Source organism: Halteromyces radiatus (genome assembly GCF_025201355.1).
Source record: "Halteromyces radiatus strain CBS 162.75 chromosome Unknown BX664scaffold_1, whole genome shotgun sequence".
Lineage (NCBI taxonomy): Eukaryota > Fungi > Mucoromycota > Mucoromycetes > Mucorales > Cunninghamellaceae > Halteromyces > Halteromyces radiatus.
The window spans coordinates 2,023,551-2,039,455 of record NW_026251687.1 but is presented as its reverse complement, the minus strand read 5'-3'; the positions used below and the strand labels follow the sequence as shown (position 1 = coordinate 2,039,455).

Genomic DNA, 15,905 nt, shown 5'->3' with positions numbered 1-15,905 from the left:
AAATCGTAGAGTAATATTCACGATGCGAAATTGGAAACATATTGATTGGTTGATTTATTGATAAAGTCAATGCTAATTTGCATTTTTTATGGACTATTTTATAGTTATCTAAATGTACTAATCTTACTAATCATTGCTATCACATCATTGGATGCAAAAGAAATCAGCTGGTGAAACCCGGAGTATAGACTGTGTATAATTCTATACATCTGCCAAAAAAAGATACAACCTGCACAAAAAGGAAAAAACGGCCTGCACAAACAGCCTGCACAAAAAAAAAAGACAGCCTGCACAAAAAAAAGGACGTACTTATTTTCTGTCGACGGCTAAATTGGCGGCTTCGGGAAATTTTTATCCGAAATCTTTTTAAGGGTGACTCCTCCTTTTTTTTTTTCTTTCACTCTTTTTCTTCACTTTTCTTTTTTTTTTTTTTTTTTTGTATTGACCTTAGTCTTAGTATATCATTTTAGTAGTGTTTATTAGTCTTTAGTAGTTAAACTTTTATTCAATAAAGACTTTACTTTTATTGAAATCACTTCATTACATGTCAATCAATTGATTCCATCTTCGAATGTACTTTTTTTTTTTTTTACATGTGAATGCATTCCTTTTTATTTTCTCTTTTTTTTTTTTATAGATAAGAGAAACGCTGATACGATACGATTCCAATATTCTTCACTTCGATATAAGTTTTTATTGTGGATTAGTTACTACGACAAACCAATGACTTCGTCACCAAGCCACACTACTTGTGAAATAAATAGTGATACCCCTTTTTTTAAAATTTTTTTTCTTCTACTCTTTGTTTTTCTTTATATTTTCCTTTTCTTTACTATAGTGATATCTACGTAAATAACAACATGTCCTCAACTATCTACACTGCCAACAACCTTCGCGATGCTTTGCTCCCAACAACTGTACGAGGTGTTTATGAACTTCCTTTAGAAGTTCCTATCTGCGTTCAATTTGACGAGTGGGACGCCTGTCGATTGAAGATACAGGAATTGTGTTGTGAAAAGTGGTGTGTTTTGCGCACTTATAAACGTAGACGTGAACTTGCGACTGTGCTTTACAGTCGAACCTATCACTGCCACAGAAGTGGAGAGTATCCAGTCAGGGAGCGTTCTCAACGTCCTGCTCAAAAACCTTCCAAAAAATGCGGCTGTTCTGGAAGTTTGAAGGTGACTCAGTATGCCAGTACACCTGACATAATGGAGTTCGTTCTTCAAAGAGGACACAGCGGTCATGTTCCTGGTGAAAGAAGTGATCGAAGGACTCTACCACTGACCACGCAAGCGATTGACTTGATTACGAGGGAATTGAGACAGAGTGGTAATTGCAGCAACATCCGAATTAGCATCATGCGACAACTTGATGATTGGATTGAAAATAACGATGGCAATCCCAGCTTGAGACCAGTCAATTATGAGGATGTCTATAACAGAATGTTGAAGGCATGTCATTAACAGCAAAAAAAAAAAAAAAAAAAAAAAAAAGGCTTCCACGCACATTTACAGATATCACAGCTTGCATGAATCGGACTTGTACTAAGAGTATTTCTTTTTTTTTTTTTTTTTTTTACGTATATATCAGATCAAACACCAGTTGTACGAATTCCATCGAGATGATATGACATCGTTAGGAATATGGTTAAATAGGGTCCTCCCTTTACGCAATTACAACATATTCACTGGCAATTTACAAGCCTACAGTAGCAACACCAGCCTCTTTGCCCTAGGTTTTCAATCACCAGATCAAAAGCGTAGAATGGGTACTTCTATTTCCTTTTGCTTGGACGCCACTCATGGCATTTCCTCCAAATCCATGGATGTTATGTACACGTTGATCATCAGAGATCGCGTTACTGGCAAGGGGTATCCATCAGCATACATGTTTACCAATGATCATTCTGTTGGTTCCATTAATCAATGGATGGTTCATCTACGCGATAGCAGCAATTTTCGTCCTCAATATGTCACCATTGATTGTTCCGTACCCGAGGTAAATGCCATCAAAGCTGCCTTTCCATCTACTTTTATCCATTACTGTGGTTTTCACGTCATGCAAGCATGGAAGAGGCAATTGAAGCAGAAAGTTCGATTAGATGGATCACATACTGCTCGTGATGTTGCTAATCTTCGAGAAGAAATGTTGATCAGCCTGAGAAGTATTTTGGTGGCGAAGGAAATTGATGAATTTCATACTCGAGTTGCTTGCTTCCAAGAGGAGTATAGTGGTCAGTATGAATTCTTGGATTATTTCGAAGAATCATGGATTAAGGATGAAGAAACAATGACACGATGGAGTCAAGCGTACCTTTCACCAGCCCATTACAACATGTTCACAAACAATTATATCGAATCATGGCACAATCAACTGAAAACAAAGTATTTCCAAAGATTGCGAAACAGACGTTTAGATCGTTTGGTGTTTATTCTTACTCATCATGTCGAATATTTTAATGGAGCAGAACGGGAAAGAATAAGTATCAATGACGGTCGAATGGGTCCTATAGAAAATCAACAAGCTCGTAGGTTGTACCTTGCATCCATTGTTGCTATCGAAAGAATGCCTACTATGATAACGAATCCAGATGGTGATAATAGTAGCTGCCCTTCTAATCCTATTGGTACTTGGTCTGTAAGATCTTTTTCAAATGAAAATTCCCTGTATAGAGTGAAGGTTAATGATGATACGTTGATTGAATCGTGCACTTGTGATGATTTTCAACAGAGACTTGCACCATGTAAGCATATGTATATATTGAAAAGATACACGGGATTATACATACAATTTCATGAAGTCATGGAAACCCTGGAATCAAGAGATGGTACTAAAAAAAAAAAAAAAAAAAAAAACAACTTACATTTCTTATTCTGTTCGTAGATGAGCCCGATGTGAATATGGATCTGGATGCAATCGCTGGTGATGATGATGATGATGATGATGATGGCAATATTGCTGAAGTACAAGTCGACCATCAAGCCACTGTAGAAGAGTTGGACGTTGCTGTTGAAGCCGTTAATGTAGATGCCCAGCTTCAATCGATTAGTTCCATGATCACAAGTGCATACCATCAAAGAGAAGACTTGGAAGCTGCAAGAAGAATACCCAACTTGTCACCAGATATAACAACAAGAATGGAAACGACATTAAGGGAATACCTTCAGCTATTCGAAGAACTTCGCAACCAACACCCGCGTCAATTCCGTCGTTTAAACCGTCAACAACACTAATATAGTATCACACAATTTTCTTTCGTCTTTATCGTATTTGCGTATTTCATACTTTATCTATAAAAAAAAAATAAAAAGGAATGCATTCGCATGTAAAAAAAAAAAAAAAGTACATTCGAAGATGGAATCAATTGATTGACATGTAATGAAGTGATTTCAATAAAAGTAAAGTCTTTATTGAATAAAAGTTTAACTACTAAAGACTAATAAACACTACTAAAATGATATACTAAGACTAAGGTCAATACAAAAAAAAAAAAAAAAAAAAGAAAAGTGAAGAAAAAGAGTGAAAGAAAAAAAAAAAGGAGGAGTCACCCTTAAAAAGATTTCGGATAAAAATTTCCCGAAGCCGCCAATTTAGCCGTCGACAGAAAATAAGTACGTCCTCATTTGATATGTTGAGGAGTTTTTTATCAGTATTGCGTAAGCTTTGTTTCTTGTTTTGTTCTCATTCTATAAAGATCTATGGTTTTGTCTCACTTATTTGTTAAATATTTTCTAAAAAGTTGGGTTTATAGATGACGTTCCAAAGAAGATCTCGAAGTACCTTCCGAAATATCAACAATACATCAAAAAATTGAAGAATGAAGGATACTATATCATTGCCTGTATCAGGAAATCCCCTGGATCGGTGTGTGGGTCATTGGTTTGCGTACAACCTTATCAGAAGAGAAGGGAGAAGTATCCAAAGTAGTTTTAAGGAATTCCCCTGGATCTGAATCATTAGACACGAGAATCAAACTCCTGGCCGCCGTCGTGAATTCAAATCGCAAGAAAAGTTCGCTCGTTGATTTGGTTTTTGCTTTGAATACGCCCTTCTTATTCTCGTTCTGCGGATTCACGATACTCCACATCTGGAAAGTTAGCTCACTGGAATAATCATTTCCATTCCGTCCCTTTCAATCCAGATAGTGATCTATATCCTCTATCCACACACTTCCCTATTTCTCTATGACCACCTACGATCAGAATATCTAAGTCCTTCATTTCTTTCTTTCCTTTATAAGATACAATTCCCTATGCATTAATATTCTCTATGATTTCGGTCCTATCCTCTTCCCTGATTCGCTTTGTTGCCCAAGATCTGATCCATTCGACAAAAGGGACCAGAAAGGCGATACGGTATCTGGCTAGTTGGGTGTAGTGCGGAGCGCTAATGGTAAATACTCATCGCTTACGTTAAACGCGTTAATAAGTACTTGTCTCCTTTTTTTTTCTCTCGTAGATATGCTAAAATATATCGCTCGAATATGCAGGCCTAAGTACAAACTATACTGATCTGAAGCAACTATTAGTTTTTATATCGTTGCACCTTCAAGTCACAAATTCTTTGCCAGGTCATGGCCATCATTCAAAAACATACGGACGACCAAATTGACGAAGAAAAAGCAAAAATTGACTTGCTTAACTGCGCTCGGATCGCCAAAACGAACGAAAGGGCTGCGATTAATGCGGTTGTTGCATTGATATCCAATTTGTACGATTGCGACGTGAAAACACTTTCGGAAGCACATCTAGCAGCTAGTTACATTCTGTTGGATTGGTGTAAATTGTTATGAAATGTAAACATCGCTACTCTTCGCCTCAGAGATCAAGCCGCTTATTGGATCTCAATCAGTGGCCGATACACTACCACCATCAACACCCACGATTACAACTGAAGGGCCTGGAAGTCTGATGATAGATAAAACGGGTAAACTGGGACGAAAGGTCAAGCATAGCAAGGAATCCTCTGACCTTGTCCTTCAACTATACTTTGTAAAGGAACTTTCCGTGCGGAAAGCCGCTGAGGAAGCTCGTGTTAGCAAGTCTTGGGCTGGGAAGGTTATCAAAAAACATCGAGCGACGATCGCCGAGAGGAACATGGGGATTGCTACTGGTGAGCTCGTTACACCCCTCCCACTGCACAGAATCTGATGTACTTTTTTTTTTTTTACTTAGGCTTCAATATCACATTTTTTATCTCGCGCTTGGTTACGAATGGTATTTATGTCTTTTATGAAGTAGCCAACCTCCGTTTCCCTGAATCGTTGGATGACCTTCCTTCCTTTATTACATTGAAGAACATCACACTGCTGCTTGCTGTAAATGATGTCTTTTGGCGCCTGTGCAAGAAATCTGACGATACTGCGACCATTACTAGCAGGTACAAGCAAACAGTAGACTTGAAAGCATTGATTGGCACCAGTCACGATCGCGGAAGAACTTGTACTATGAGATATGGACAATGATGACCCACCTTGACTTATTCCCATCTCTCCTATGCGAACCCATTTATTAATCTTTGTTTACATGTCCCCATTTTATATGGTTTCCTTTTTTTTTTTTTTATTCAATAAACGCTTTTTCGAAATCAGCGATTTGAACTGCCAATTTTTTTTTGTAGCCATGCCTTTAGACGTTGAACAAATACACTTTATTCAATAATAATTGACGGAATTCAAAGAATAAGATGTCGCAAAAATAGGAAATAAAATATCGTAAATAAAATAAATGACAGAAAAAAAAAATATAATTGTCGCATAATCAAATAGAGAATATAAGAAAATAGATATCATGAAAAAAAGAGCAATCAAAAAAAAAAAAAAGAAATCCACCAATTGAGTTCACCAAGTTTGCATATAAAAAAAAGAAGAAAGAAAAAAATGAGTAATGTTTATCCAGATGATATCTTTTTATTCACTTAGAATTTAAGCGCGAACGCCTAAACATGTATCGAGATCACTGCAGCAATTTCTCACTGCAGTGAAAGTAGGATGGCGATAACCATCCCGGAAAGCGTTGTGTTAACAACATTTTTTTTGTTTGAAAAAAAAATGGGCGACCCTAGTCACGCCTAGGCAAATAACGACCGAGGTCAACCCAGAGAGGAAAGAAGCGGAAGAGAAGAGAGGCCAGAAAGGAGGACAGACGGAAAAGATGACAGGCCTAAAAGAGAAGGTGACCCCAACCACGCCTGAGCAAATAACGACCGAGGTCAAACCAAGAAACAGGCCACAAGGGAGGACAGGCGGAAAAGAAGATTGGCCAAAGGGAAAGGACACGGAAAGAGATGACAAAGGAAGGGACAGGCAAGCCCAAAAGAAGACAGGCAAGCCCAAAAGAAGACAGGCAAGCCCAAAAGAAAGACAGGCAAAAGAAAAAAAGAATTTAATGAAGTAAAAAAGGATGTTCTTTTATAATAAAACAAACCCCCTGTAAAAGAAAAAAAGACAAATCACCCCTGTAATTATGCGCTTTTTTAGCTATGAAATCAAAAGGACCCGAGTAAATGGTTTCAAAAATAGAAAAGGAACTATTATGCAAATTTTGATGTCATCTATGGGAAAAAAGATCGATCGATTGTATGTTTCAAAAAGAAAAAAAGGAACTATTATGCAAACTTTAATGTCATCTATGAGAAAAGAGATCGATCGATTGCATGTTTCAGTAATAAAAAAAAAAGAGAAGGACCCGAGTAAATGATTTTTAAAAAAAAAGGAACTATTATGCAAATTTTGATGTCATCTATGGGAAAAAAGATCCATCGATTGCATGTTTCAGTAATTAAAAAAGGAACTATTATGCAAATTTTCTTTTATCATCTATGGGGAAAGGGAATGATCAATAGTATGTTTCAGTGATGATTTCAAAAGATAAGAACCCGAGTAAATGATTTCAAAAAAAAAAAAAAAAAAAACTTGTGATAGTTGAAGAAATAAATAAAAAATAAGTGAGACAAAATGTATATCTTTATTGAATGAGAATAAAGTGAGAGAAAAAGCTAACACAATAAAAAACTCCCTAACATATAAATGACAGCTGTTACACAAAATGTTGGTTTTAAGATAGATCATTCAGATCTATCTTATAGACACCACAAAACTATGTTTCAGCGCTTTTGTATTATGTAAAGAATCGATCATCATCCATTCATGCCATCATCCATTCATGCCATCATCCTATCACCCTATCACGTACCAACGTCTAGTCGCACCTATAAAAATATATGTGAAATAAAAAGAATGTATCCAAAATATAATAATACATCAAAAGAAGATTAGAATCAATTACATTGACATGTAACAAAGTAGTTGGAATAAAAATAAAAACTTTATTGAATAAAAGTATAATAATAAAGACTACCAATTGATATACTAAAAGTCAATACAAAGAAAAGAAGAGAAAGAAAGAAAGAAAGAAAGAAAGAGAAAGTAAATCAAAAAAAATATGAAAGAAAAACGGACTTTGAAAACCACTACGTTCAGGTCAATCATCATGATGAATCAACACTCTAATGATGATCCATTATATCAATAAAGAACTTTTGTTTCATTTTTTAATATATTTTTAAAATAAAGTCGCAGTATTTTTTATTTTTCCATCATCATCACCAACATCGACCCATCATTCTATTATCAATCACCTCTACCGACATTTCTAAAGCGATATCTAAAAAAGTGGTAATGCGACATTCATTTTGGGAAAGTACGATATTTTGTTTAATAACATCACGAAAAGTATTTTCTCGTGACCCGACAAAAAACTTTGAAAACACTGTATATTTTACGATACACCGCTGACAACCTCTGTAACAGCAAGTCAGAACCAAAAAAATGCGAGTAACAATCCGACATGCCATTTTTGAATTCTCGATATCGGATCTATTATGTTGCGACTTCAATTTTAACGAATTTATTTTTCGAAAGTTATGGAAATCCAGTACTTTGTATATGACATTAGATAACCCGACAAGTCCTTCACCGTCAAGTCAAAACAAAAAATGCGACAAGCAAATAAAAAAAATACCGACATCCAAATTGTCAAAATCCGGCATCCGTTTTTTTTAAAAAGCTGCCATCGTTTTCAAGAAACCCGGCCACCCGCCAAGCGAATGGAAAAATCCAGTATTGATCAATACCTCAATCGGGACGGTACCAAATCAAAAAGGGTCCTACCACCAACCACGCCCCACTCACAGCTTTACAAAAAAAAAACATGCCCCGCTCATAGCTTTACAAAAAAAAACTATGCCCCACTCACAGCTTATAAAAAAAAAGACATGCCCGCTCATAGCTTTATGGAATTTATTCCTTTTTCTTTGTTATTAATAGAATCATTTGCGCTTTGTCTCGTTTAGATAAAATGTATCACAACAATAATTTTATATCACTCATTTTTTTTTTTACCATCTAAGTGACAAGGATCAAGATGGTATCTCTGAGGATTAACATAGAAAAGGGTGCGTAGGATCGTCAGTGTGTAGCATTTATCCAGACACTCGGTTAGCTTCTGTGACATTTTCTTCAGTACACGTTTCAAGATTTCTTTATTGAATTGAAAATATAATCATCACTGTTATAAGAAAAGGATCTACATTATCGAAGAAAAACAAAAAAGAGGTCATGTTGATGAACTACTCAAAGGTTTCTTCTTCTTTTCAGCCTCTTCTTCCTTTTCTTTTTCAATTTCTGCTACAACGGCTTCTACTTCTGCCAAATCCAAGATCTAATATGATAAATTGATGATGATAAAAAAATTAATTTTAGTTTACATTATTCCTCTCATTCTAGTTAGATCCTTCCCATAATCACGCTCAGTATTCCTTCTTTTTTTAATACCTTAACCACATTATCTGAAGTCATGACAGCGATTTCAATGTTTTTGGCACCTGTTTGGACCACTTCAAGTAATGATTTGACAGTGAGCTTGATGGCATGTTTTTCATCCATATCATCATTGTAATTCTTTTCCAAGAATTCTCGAACAGTCTTTGAACTTCTTCCAATAGCATTAGCCTTCCAAGCAGTATATATACCAGAAGGTTCGGTCATATACAATTTAGGTTCCTTGTTATCAAAACCAATTATTAAAGCAGAAATACCAAAAGGTCTGACACCTCCACTTTGAGTATACTTTTGTTGTACTTGGGCGATATAACGAGTGATATATTCAACGGATGCAGGATCTTCCACTGTTAACCGATGACTTTGACATTCCGTGCGTGCCTTGTTGATCAATACACGAGCATCTGCTGTAAGTCCTGTTTTTTTTCCAAAGAGTAATAGAATAGTAACAATTATATAACAGAATGGGTCATATTGCTATTTTCTTTCTTTCTTTCTTTCTTCCTTTCTTTCTTTCTTTCTATTTTTAGTGGATTGTTTCTTGTTGGTTTACCTGCAAAAGCCATACAAATATGGTCATCCAACATTGCAATTTTACGTACTGTTCTAGGATCTTGAAGTTTTAAAGCTGATTTCTTTTCTACACCTAAAACGACTGCGTTTTGACCACGAACGCCAACCTGAAAATAGATGAGTATAAGACAAGTGAATAAATAATTATATATTGGAAGAATATATATACAGTGGGTTTTATTTCTTTACCGCACAGGTTCCTTTACGAACAGCTTCTGAAGCATATTCTACTTGAAATAAGTGTCCATCTGGTGAGAAGACGGTCAAAGCACGGTCATAACCTGACATTGATATATAAAAGTATAATAGTGAAAAAGGAAAGAAACAAAAAGTGAAAAGAAGTGTGTTCTGTGCAAATTTTGCTTTAGATGACGTTTTCTTTTTTTTTTCACCCTCCTCTTCAACGCGTTGCGTGGACTTTTTTTTTTAATTCTTGGGCTTTCGCCAAGTCACAAGAATATCAATCTCCCAAATAGGAAAGTGTTGGGCAAACTGGGTGTATTATGTTAAAAAAAAAAAGACCGTTGCTTTGTAGAGAACAACAGAAGAAAATTGAACCACATTTGCTTACTATTTTTTTTTTTTTTTTTTTTGTAATCGTTATCATTATTTCAATACTTCAACAATACACTATGTTGCTTTTTTGAGAACTTAATTTCTTTGCGGAGACAGAATATTATCAATACTGATTGTAACGTACATATATGATGATACTTCATTTTATTTATTTATTTTTTTTTTAAAAAAAAAAAGAAAAAAAACATGTAGTGTATATAACAAACATTGAAAAGAAAAGAGAGATCGACCCTCTCCTAATCGGTATCGAAAGTATAGCTTGTTCCATAAGTTTTGCCACGAATAACAGCTATATAGATATGAAAAATAATTAGAATTAGTGTGCATGATTATTTTGTATATGGGAATTGTTCTTCTTTATACCTTCTACCCTGAGTTCCACTTCCCCAAAATACATTTTTATAGAAAGATCCACCTTTTCACCTTCCATGACACCAGTTAAAGCAGGCATAGGGATAGTGAAATTGGCAATTTTTCGTACACCAGGACTAGTTGTGTATCGAGGTTTATCTTCTGTATCAGCTGCATATAACGTACAAGTTGTATGATGAGGATAATAAGCAAAGAAATCTTTAGAAACACAATTATCAATATCTAATAGAATGAATATTAAAATAAAGGTAGTTAGTATCTATTAAAAAAAAAAGTAAGGCAGTAATTGATAATAATGACAATATAAAGCAATTTACCCAATGGTTGTCCTCTTCGAACATAAACGGAGAATCGATTATCACATCGCACACTACCATCAGCACGGACGATTTTATAGCTAGGAGGATCAATACCTTCCTCAAATGTAGTTGTTGTATCAATACCATACCAAGAACGAGGTATACGAGTTTGCACCACACGAGGATTCAAACCAAAGTAAACAGCACCACGGACCACAGCTAATTCACAACGAGGAGGAACAGCCACTAAGCCTACGCGACCACTAAATTCTTGATGTACACGTTCAAATAAGTAATTGGAAGAGCCAAATCCACCTACAAGGAACACAGCTTGCATACTACCAGCCTTGATTAATTGATCTTCAATCAGAGCTAATACTTCTTTGATCACAGGTTCAAATACTTCTTGCTTTAACTCGGCAGCAGTTATACATAACATACCATCTTCCAATCCAATAGAAGGGTTCGTCAGTGATTCCAAATTCATGGATGCTGGCAACGAAATGAATTGATCTTCGACACCATCGAACTGTGGTTTAATCAAATCCACAAAAGTGTCCATCATGGTTTCGAATGCTGATGCAGGGATAGAAGAAAGGTATTCTTTGAACTTCTTTTTTAAAAGTTTTCGCATACGACGATCCAAGAAAACTGAACCACATGATTGACCATGTCCTTTTGTAGATTCTCGAAGTTTTCGTCCACTTCTTTCATCAATTTCAAAGACAATTAAATCCACAGTACCACCTATTAATAAGATATAGATGAATTTCCAATCATAATATATGTGTTTCTTTTTTTTTTTTTTTCTTACCACCAGCATCACAAATCATAAATTTATCACCATGACGAAGATCAAATTGTTCACATTTCTTTTCACAGTACAAAGCAGCTGCTTCAGGTTCAGAAATTAACATAAGTCTATCACGATGATCATTTTCTTCTATCAATCCTGCCTTTATGGCGGCTTCTCTCATTGTTGCTTTGGCTCTATCAGACCACATGGCTGGTACAGTTAAACACTATATATAGTATGTATGAATATAAAAGGAAAATTTAGTAAATTATTCGTTACCCTCTAAGTCTCTTGTTGTTGGAAAAGAAGTAGGACTTACATAACGAAATTGATGCTGACCGTAATTTCTTGCGAATCCTTTTTTGAGTTCATTAACTACATGTTCATGAAAAGCATGGAGATAATCTGCAATGGCATCCACAATAGTCAATCCATTAGGCAAAGGAGGTAAGTCCTTGGCGATATTTTCATCAAGGTAAAGTTTATATTGTTTCAATAACACTGAGTTACGTGCAGTAGGTCGTTGCATTTCCAAACGAGCAGCATTACCCCATTGTGTCATTTGATTCGAGTTGCCTTGATAAAAGTTTAAGGTAGGTGTCTAAAGAAAAAGAAAGAGAGAAATATATATATAAGATATCAAATATGAAATATTGACAATAGTTAAGAATAATGAGAACTATATATAACAAGTAGTCAGAGGAAGGATTCTTTTCCTAATACCTTTGGGTAGACGTTGTTGTTTTGCTTAGGCCTATATCATATATATATATATATATATATATATATATGTGTAAAAGAAGTTGGTTTATTCAGATGAACATTGTAAATACAATATCTATATATAGATATTATCTTGACTTTACTTACCATCTAACAATATCAACTACTTCGTCGTTCTGTATAAAAGAATATGAACATCCAGAGAAGGTGGTACCTGAATGAAAAAAAAAAAAAGAAGTGTATTAATTAGTATACAGTAACATGAAACACAGACTTTGCTTCGATCTTTATATAACCAAAGTCCCATCCACAATATGTTTTCCTTGAATAATCTTATCTCATTATATATATATTCTTACCAAAGTCAATACCAATTACAACAGGATAATCATTAGAATTAAAAGGTTTTGTAGCAGCCATGATGAAGAAAATAACTAGGTTTTTCTTATCTCAGCCAAGAGTAATAAGAAGAAGGGAAAACAAAAAGGAGGCTGTGGCAAGCAAAAAACCGAAAGCACTACCCTATGAGAATACAGGAACCAAAACCTTCCACAGTCATAGGAAAGAAAAATCTATATGCGGAGTTGTATCGGAATTGAACTGATTTTCGGGAAGGAACAGTAGGATGTCAATTTAGGACACTTCCACAACAGAAAGAGTTTTTAAATCAAAAAAGGTGGCAACAGAATATCATTTCATATTTATTATAACGTTCTTTTGTTTGATATAAGATGAATATGATTTAATTTTCATCATAGTTCTGATTCAGTAAATGAATTTCATGACATAATACAGGCCAAGATAAACTGAAATTTCCTGTTAAATGTTGTTCTAGTTGCAACATTTCATACATAAATTTAAGATTAGGTTGGATAATGACATTTAAACGTCTTGCACGGACAAAGATATAAGCATCTACAAGACTCATTTTTTGAAAATGATGCATCACATAACATATGGTCACTGCAGCACTTCTACTAACACCCACACGACAGTGGATAAGACATTTTGTGCCTTGTGCATAAGCTTCATCTGTTCAAAAAAAAAAAAAAAAAAAAAAAGGAATTACCATTCCCACACAGAAAATGATGATGAGTTACATGCCCAAAATTAAATATATATGAATATATGTATATAATTCTTTGTGAATACCTATAAAAGCCATAGTTTCTTCGAATCGACTTCGAATGGAATCGATACCATCGTCATATAAATTATCCAAAAATAATAGTTTGAATTGATCTTGATTCAAACTAGCATTTTCTCCTACACTAACAACATGTGTGATACCAAGAGCTTGGAGCATATCAGGATTAGTAGCATGATTCAAATTACCAAGATATAAAAATGGCATGATTCTTGATGGAAATGATCCTTCAAACCTGGGAGAATAAAACCATGGATATAATCTCATATTTTCTATATTTGGAGGAGACGATGTGATCACCGGTAATTTATCTTTTTCTTCCGATTCATGCCCTGAATAGGATTTGGTTGATATTGTTTCTTCAATGTCATTAACATCATCTATATATTCATCCCTCTTGTCAGTGCAAATGTTGGCTATCTTATTGTAATGTATTAAATGTTGACTTGAGTTCGTTTCATAGGTTGACGTAATATGATGATCTAATGGTAGTGATGACGATGTTACTGATAATGATGATGATTCTTCAAATTCCATAGTGTCCACCCTCTTTCTTTTTTGCAGTTGATGGTGTTGTTCATATTGAAATTTGATTTCCTGCTGCAAGGTAAGCGATGATGAAAGAGATGGAGCAGTGTTCTTTGTGTTGTCCTCGAACAAAGTTTGTTCTATACGCCGTAATAAGGGAACATCAGTAGAGAGAACAAAGAAACTTCGTCTGTCTTGTAAATAAAGATAAGCTTTCGGTAAAGGAAGTTTTAATTTGTACATCACCCATGACAATGCTAATATACTCGTTTCTGTATAACCATCTGAGCAATGAATCAAGATCCTGCGGCCATTGACTGTGATAGAAGGAGAATCATTGTCGGCAACAGTGCCTTGAGAAATTGTGTCCATAAATTGTAATAAGGATAAGAGGTTGTCAAGGAAACGGTCTAACTGTTCTGATGATTCGATGATAGAACCTGTAGAATACATATCTAGATGTATGATTTCAGATGGCATCTCTTCTGGTCCAAGTTCGTTTAAAGTTTCCTTTGCAAGAGTTAAGATGGATGGTAGAGGCATATCTGATAAATCGTGACATTCAATGCATACTGAAAATCCATGAGGATTTTCTTGGTCGTGAAATATATCCATATCTTCATGATCATCTTTCATATCAATGAAATCATCCGAGTTTATTGATGCAGGAGCGTCAAATGTGTTTCCAAGCTAAACGATAGGGAAGTTTACGCATATTAATATTATTGTTTACTGTGTTACTTTCAATTTTGCTATTTTTAGTTTACCCAAATATTTTCTGTCAATTCAGTAGCACTTGTCATTTCTTGCATTTCAGTCTTCTCCCGTTCCAGAAAACAGATATTGTTCAATACATGTCCAAGACTATTATACCATACAAGTTCGGGATAGTGGTTCTCAAAAACATCGAAAGTATCTTAAAAGGTGGATTGATCATGATTAATAATCTCCAATATGAATTACCATTTCTTTTTACCCCACTTACCAGTAATAATAAATATTCGGTATGATAGATCATTAGAATCCACTATGGCTCTTTTTCCAGCTGTTTTCCGTAAACGATCATGGTAAAGTTGTCTTTTATGATGGATATCTGTCTGCGCCATAGCAATTCTTTGAGCTATGCTTTCAGCATTTTTTCCATAAATAACAATATCACTGATCGATGCATAACGCCATGGTTGAATTTTGAAATTACGAAGATGGATACCTGTACTTTCTTTTTGATCCGCCTGTCGAAAAGTCCACTGATTATCCACCTCAATATTGCTTCTACTATTACTGTTGTTTCCCATAGCTTCAATGCCATCATCGTTGCTGTTAGAACAGGTGATAATATCGCTTGGTAAAAACGATTGAACAAGTCGAGAGTGAAAAGGGTCACCTCTAGCTTGACCATGATCAGCGTGAATTAAAACGAGTCCTCGGTGTTTAGGTACTACCATACGCCGTACGCCGAAAAACAAACTTTGTTGATAGTTTGTGCCGTCTATGCCATGTAACCATGGAAACAAGATATCATCAGCAGGTAACGGATGTCTTGCGTACTGAGCTTGCATCTCATTATATTGATGAGCGTTTATTAGAAATATCGTATACTCTTGTTTGACATTGGTTGGTGTTATCAATTCTGCCTTGTTGTTACTACTGTTTTCTCTTTGTTGAGGTGATACCGGAATGAGAATTTGTTGCGTTCGCTGTAAAAAGCTACAAGGTATATCAAATAAAGTATTGTTATGGGAAGATGTGCTTTCAGTGTTTGTGGAGTGATCCTTTTTTTGTACTGAAGGAGCAACTATTTCTTTACTATCGTCGTCCATCGACATGTTGGCAATAAACGCTGCTTGTGCTGCTTCCGCCAAAAAAGTTTGCCTATTAGTGATTGACTGCAACTCAGCATCGTGATCAATATCTGTTAGGTTTGAGATTGGAATCGTCTCTGTTGCTGGTATGAAGGAAGAGGAATTACTGGTATTCATTTTGTTATTATTATTATTTTATTTGAAAAGAGACCAAGGTTGTCTGTCTAGGAAAGAGTTGTCAATATGT

General features: G+C 35.2%; 4 protein-coding genes across 4 annotated transcripts; 1 reads left to right on the top strand and 3 right to left on the bottom strand.

Moving 5' to 3' along the window:
• Nucleotides 1–4,813: 4,813 nt before the first annotated feature.
• On the top strand, nt 4,814–5,609 carry BX664DRAFT_320746 (uncharacterized protein). Its single transcript, XM_051543175.1, has 2 exons — nt 4,814–5,115; nt 5,178–5,609. Exons 1-2 carry the CDS (start codon nt 4,914–4,916, stop codon nt 5,465–5,467), a joined length of 492 nt encoding a protein of 163 aa, XP_051404812.1. The 5' UTR covers nt 4,814–4,913; the 3' UTR covers nt 5,468–5,609.
• A 2,732-nt stretch (nt 5,610–8,341) lies between these two features.
• BX664DRAFT_320743 (putative PRE6-20S proteasome subunit) lies at nt 8,342–9,761 on the bottom strand. Its single transcript, XM_051543174.1, has 4 exons — nt 9,605–9,761; nt 9,396–9,522; nt 8,837–9,258; nt 8,342–8,723 (listed from the first exon to the last, which is right to left on the bottom strand). Exons 1-4 carry the CDS (start codon nt 9,701–9,703, stop codon nt 8,619–8,621), a joined length of 753 nt encoding a protein of 250 aa, XP_051404811.1. The 5' UTR covers nt 9,704–9,761; the 3' UTR covers nt 8,342–8,618.
• Nucleotides 9,762–10,140: 379 nt separating this feature from the next.
• On the bottom strand, nt 10,141–12,704 carry BX664DRAFT_381824 (uncharacterized protein). Its single transcript, XM_051548995.1, has 8 exons — nt 12,541–12,704; nt 12,329–12,395; nt 12,182–12,212; nt 11,778–12,059; nt 11,477–11,684; nt 10,681–11,409; nt 10,355–10,585; nt 10,141–10,280 (listed from the first exon to the last, which is right to left on the bottom strand). Exons 1-8 carry the CDS (start codon nt 12,599–12,601, stop codon nt 10,228–10,230), a joined length of 1,662 nt encoding a protein of 553 aa, XP_051404810.1. The 5' UTR covers nt 12,602–12,704; the 3' UTR covers nt 10,141–10,227.
• Nucleotides 12,692–15,898, bottom strand: BX664DRAFT_320740 (uncharacterized protein). The gene is made up of 4 exons (XM_051543173.1): nt 14,842–15,898; nt 14,624–14,772; nt 13,334–14,546; nt 12,692–13,213 (listed from the first exon to the last, which is right to left on the bottom strand). Exons 1-4 carry the CDS (start codon nt 15,833–15,835, stop codon nt 12,924–12,926), a joined length of 2,646 nt encoding a protein of 881 aa, XP_051404809.1. The 5' UTR covers nt 15,836–15,898; the 3' UTR covers nt 12,692–12,923.
• Between the last annotated feature and the right edge of the window lie 7 nt (nt 15,899–15,905).

What these genes read in the sequence shown, in the direction of transcription:
- BX664DRAFT_320746 (XM_051543175.1), top strand. Translation starts at nt 4,914, where the DNA reads ATGATAGATAAAACGGGTAAACTGGGACGAAAGGTCAAGCATAGCAAG. An exon ending in GAACATGGGGATTGCTACTG is followed by an intron (nt 5,116 to 5,177) that starts GTGAGCTCGTTA and finishes TTTTTTACTTAG; the next exon opens with GCTTCAATATCACATTTTTT.
- BX664DRAFT_381824 (XM_051548995.1), bottom strand. Translation starts at nt 12,601, where the DNA reads ATGGCTGCTACAAAACCTTTTAATTCTAATGATTATCCTGTTGTAATT. An exon ending in GTAGTTGATATTGTTAGATG is followed by an intron (nt 12,213 to 12,328) that starts GTAAGTAAAGTC and finishes TATATGATATAG; the next exon opens with GCCTAAGCAAAACAACAACG. An exon ending in GTCAGCATCAATTTCGTTAT is followed by an intron (nt 11,685 to 11,777) that starts GTAAGTCCTACT and finishes TACTATATATAG; the next exon opens with TGTTTAACTGTACCAGCCAT.
- BX664DRAFT_320743 (XM_051543174.1), bottom strand. Translation starts at nt 9,703, where the DNA reads ATGTCAGGTTATGACCGTGCTTTGACCGTCTTCTCACCAGATGGACAC. An exon ending in TATTTGTATGGCTTTTGCAG is followed by an intron (nt 9,259 to 9,395) that starts GTAAACCAACAA and finishes GAAAAAAAACAG; the next exon opens with GACTTACAGCAGATGCTCGT. An exon ending in CTTCAGATAATGTGGTTAAG is followed by an intron (nt 8,724 to 8,836) that starts GTATTAAAAAAA and finishes TTATCATATTAG; the next exon opens with ATCTTGGATTTGGCAGAAGT.
- BX664DRAFT_320740 (XM_051543173.1), bottom strand. Translation starts at nt 15,835, where the DNA reads ATGAATACCAGTAATTCCTCTTCCTTCATACCAGCAACAGAGACGATT. An exon ending in CCGAATATTTATTATTACTG is followed by an intron (nt 14,773 to 14,841) that starts GTAAGTGGGGTA and finishes CCACCTTTTAAG; the next exon opens with ATACTTTCGATGTTTTTGAG. An exon ending in AGAAACTATGGCTTTTATAG is followed by an intron (nt 13,214 to 13,333) that starts GTATTCACAAAG and finishes TTTTTTGAACAG; the next exon opens with ATGAAGCTTATGCACAAGGC.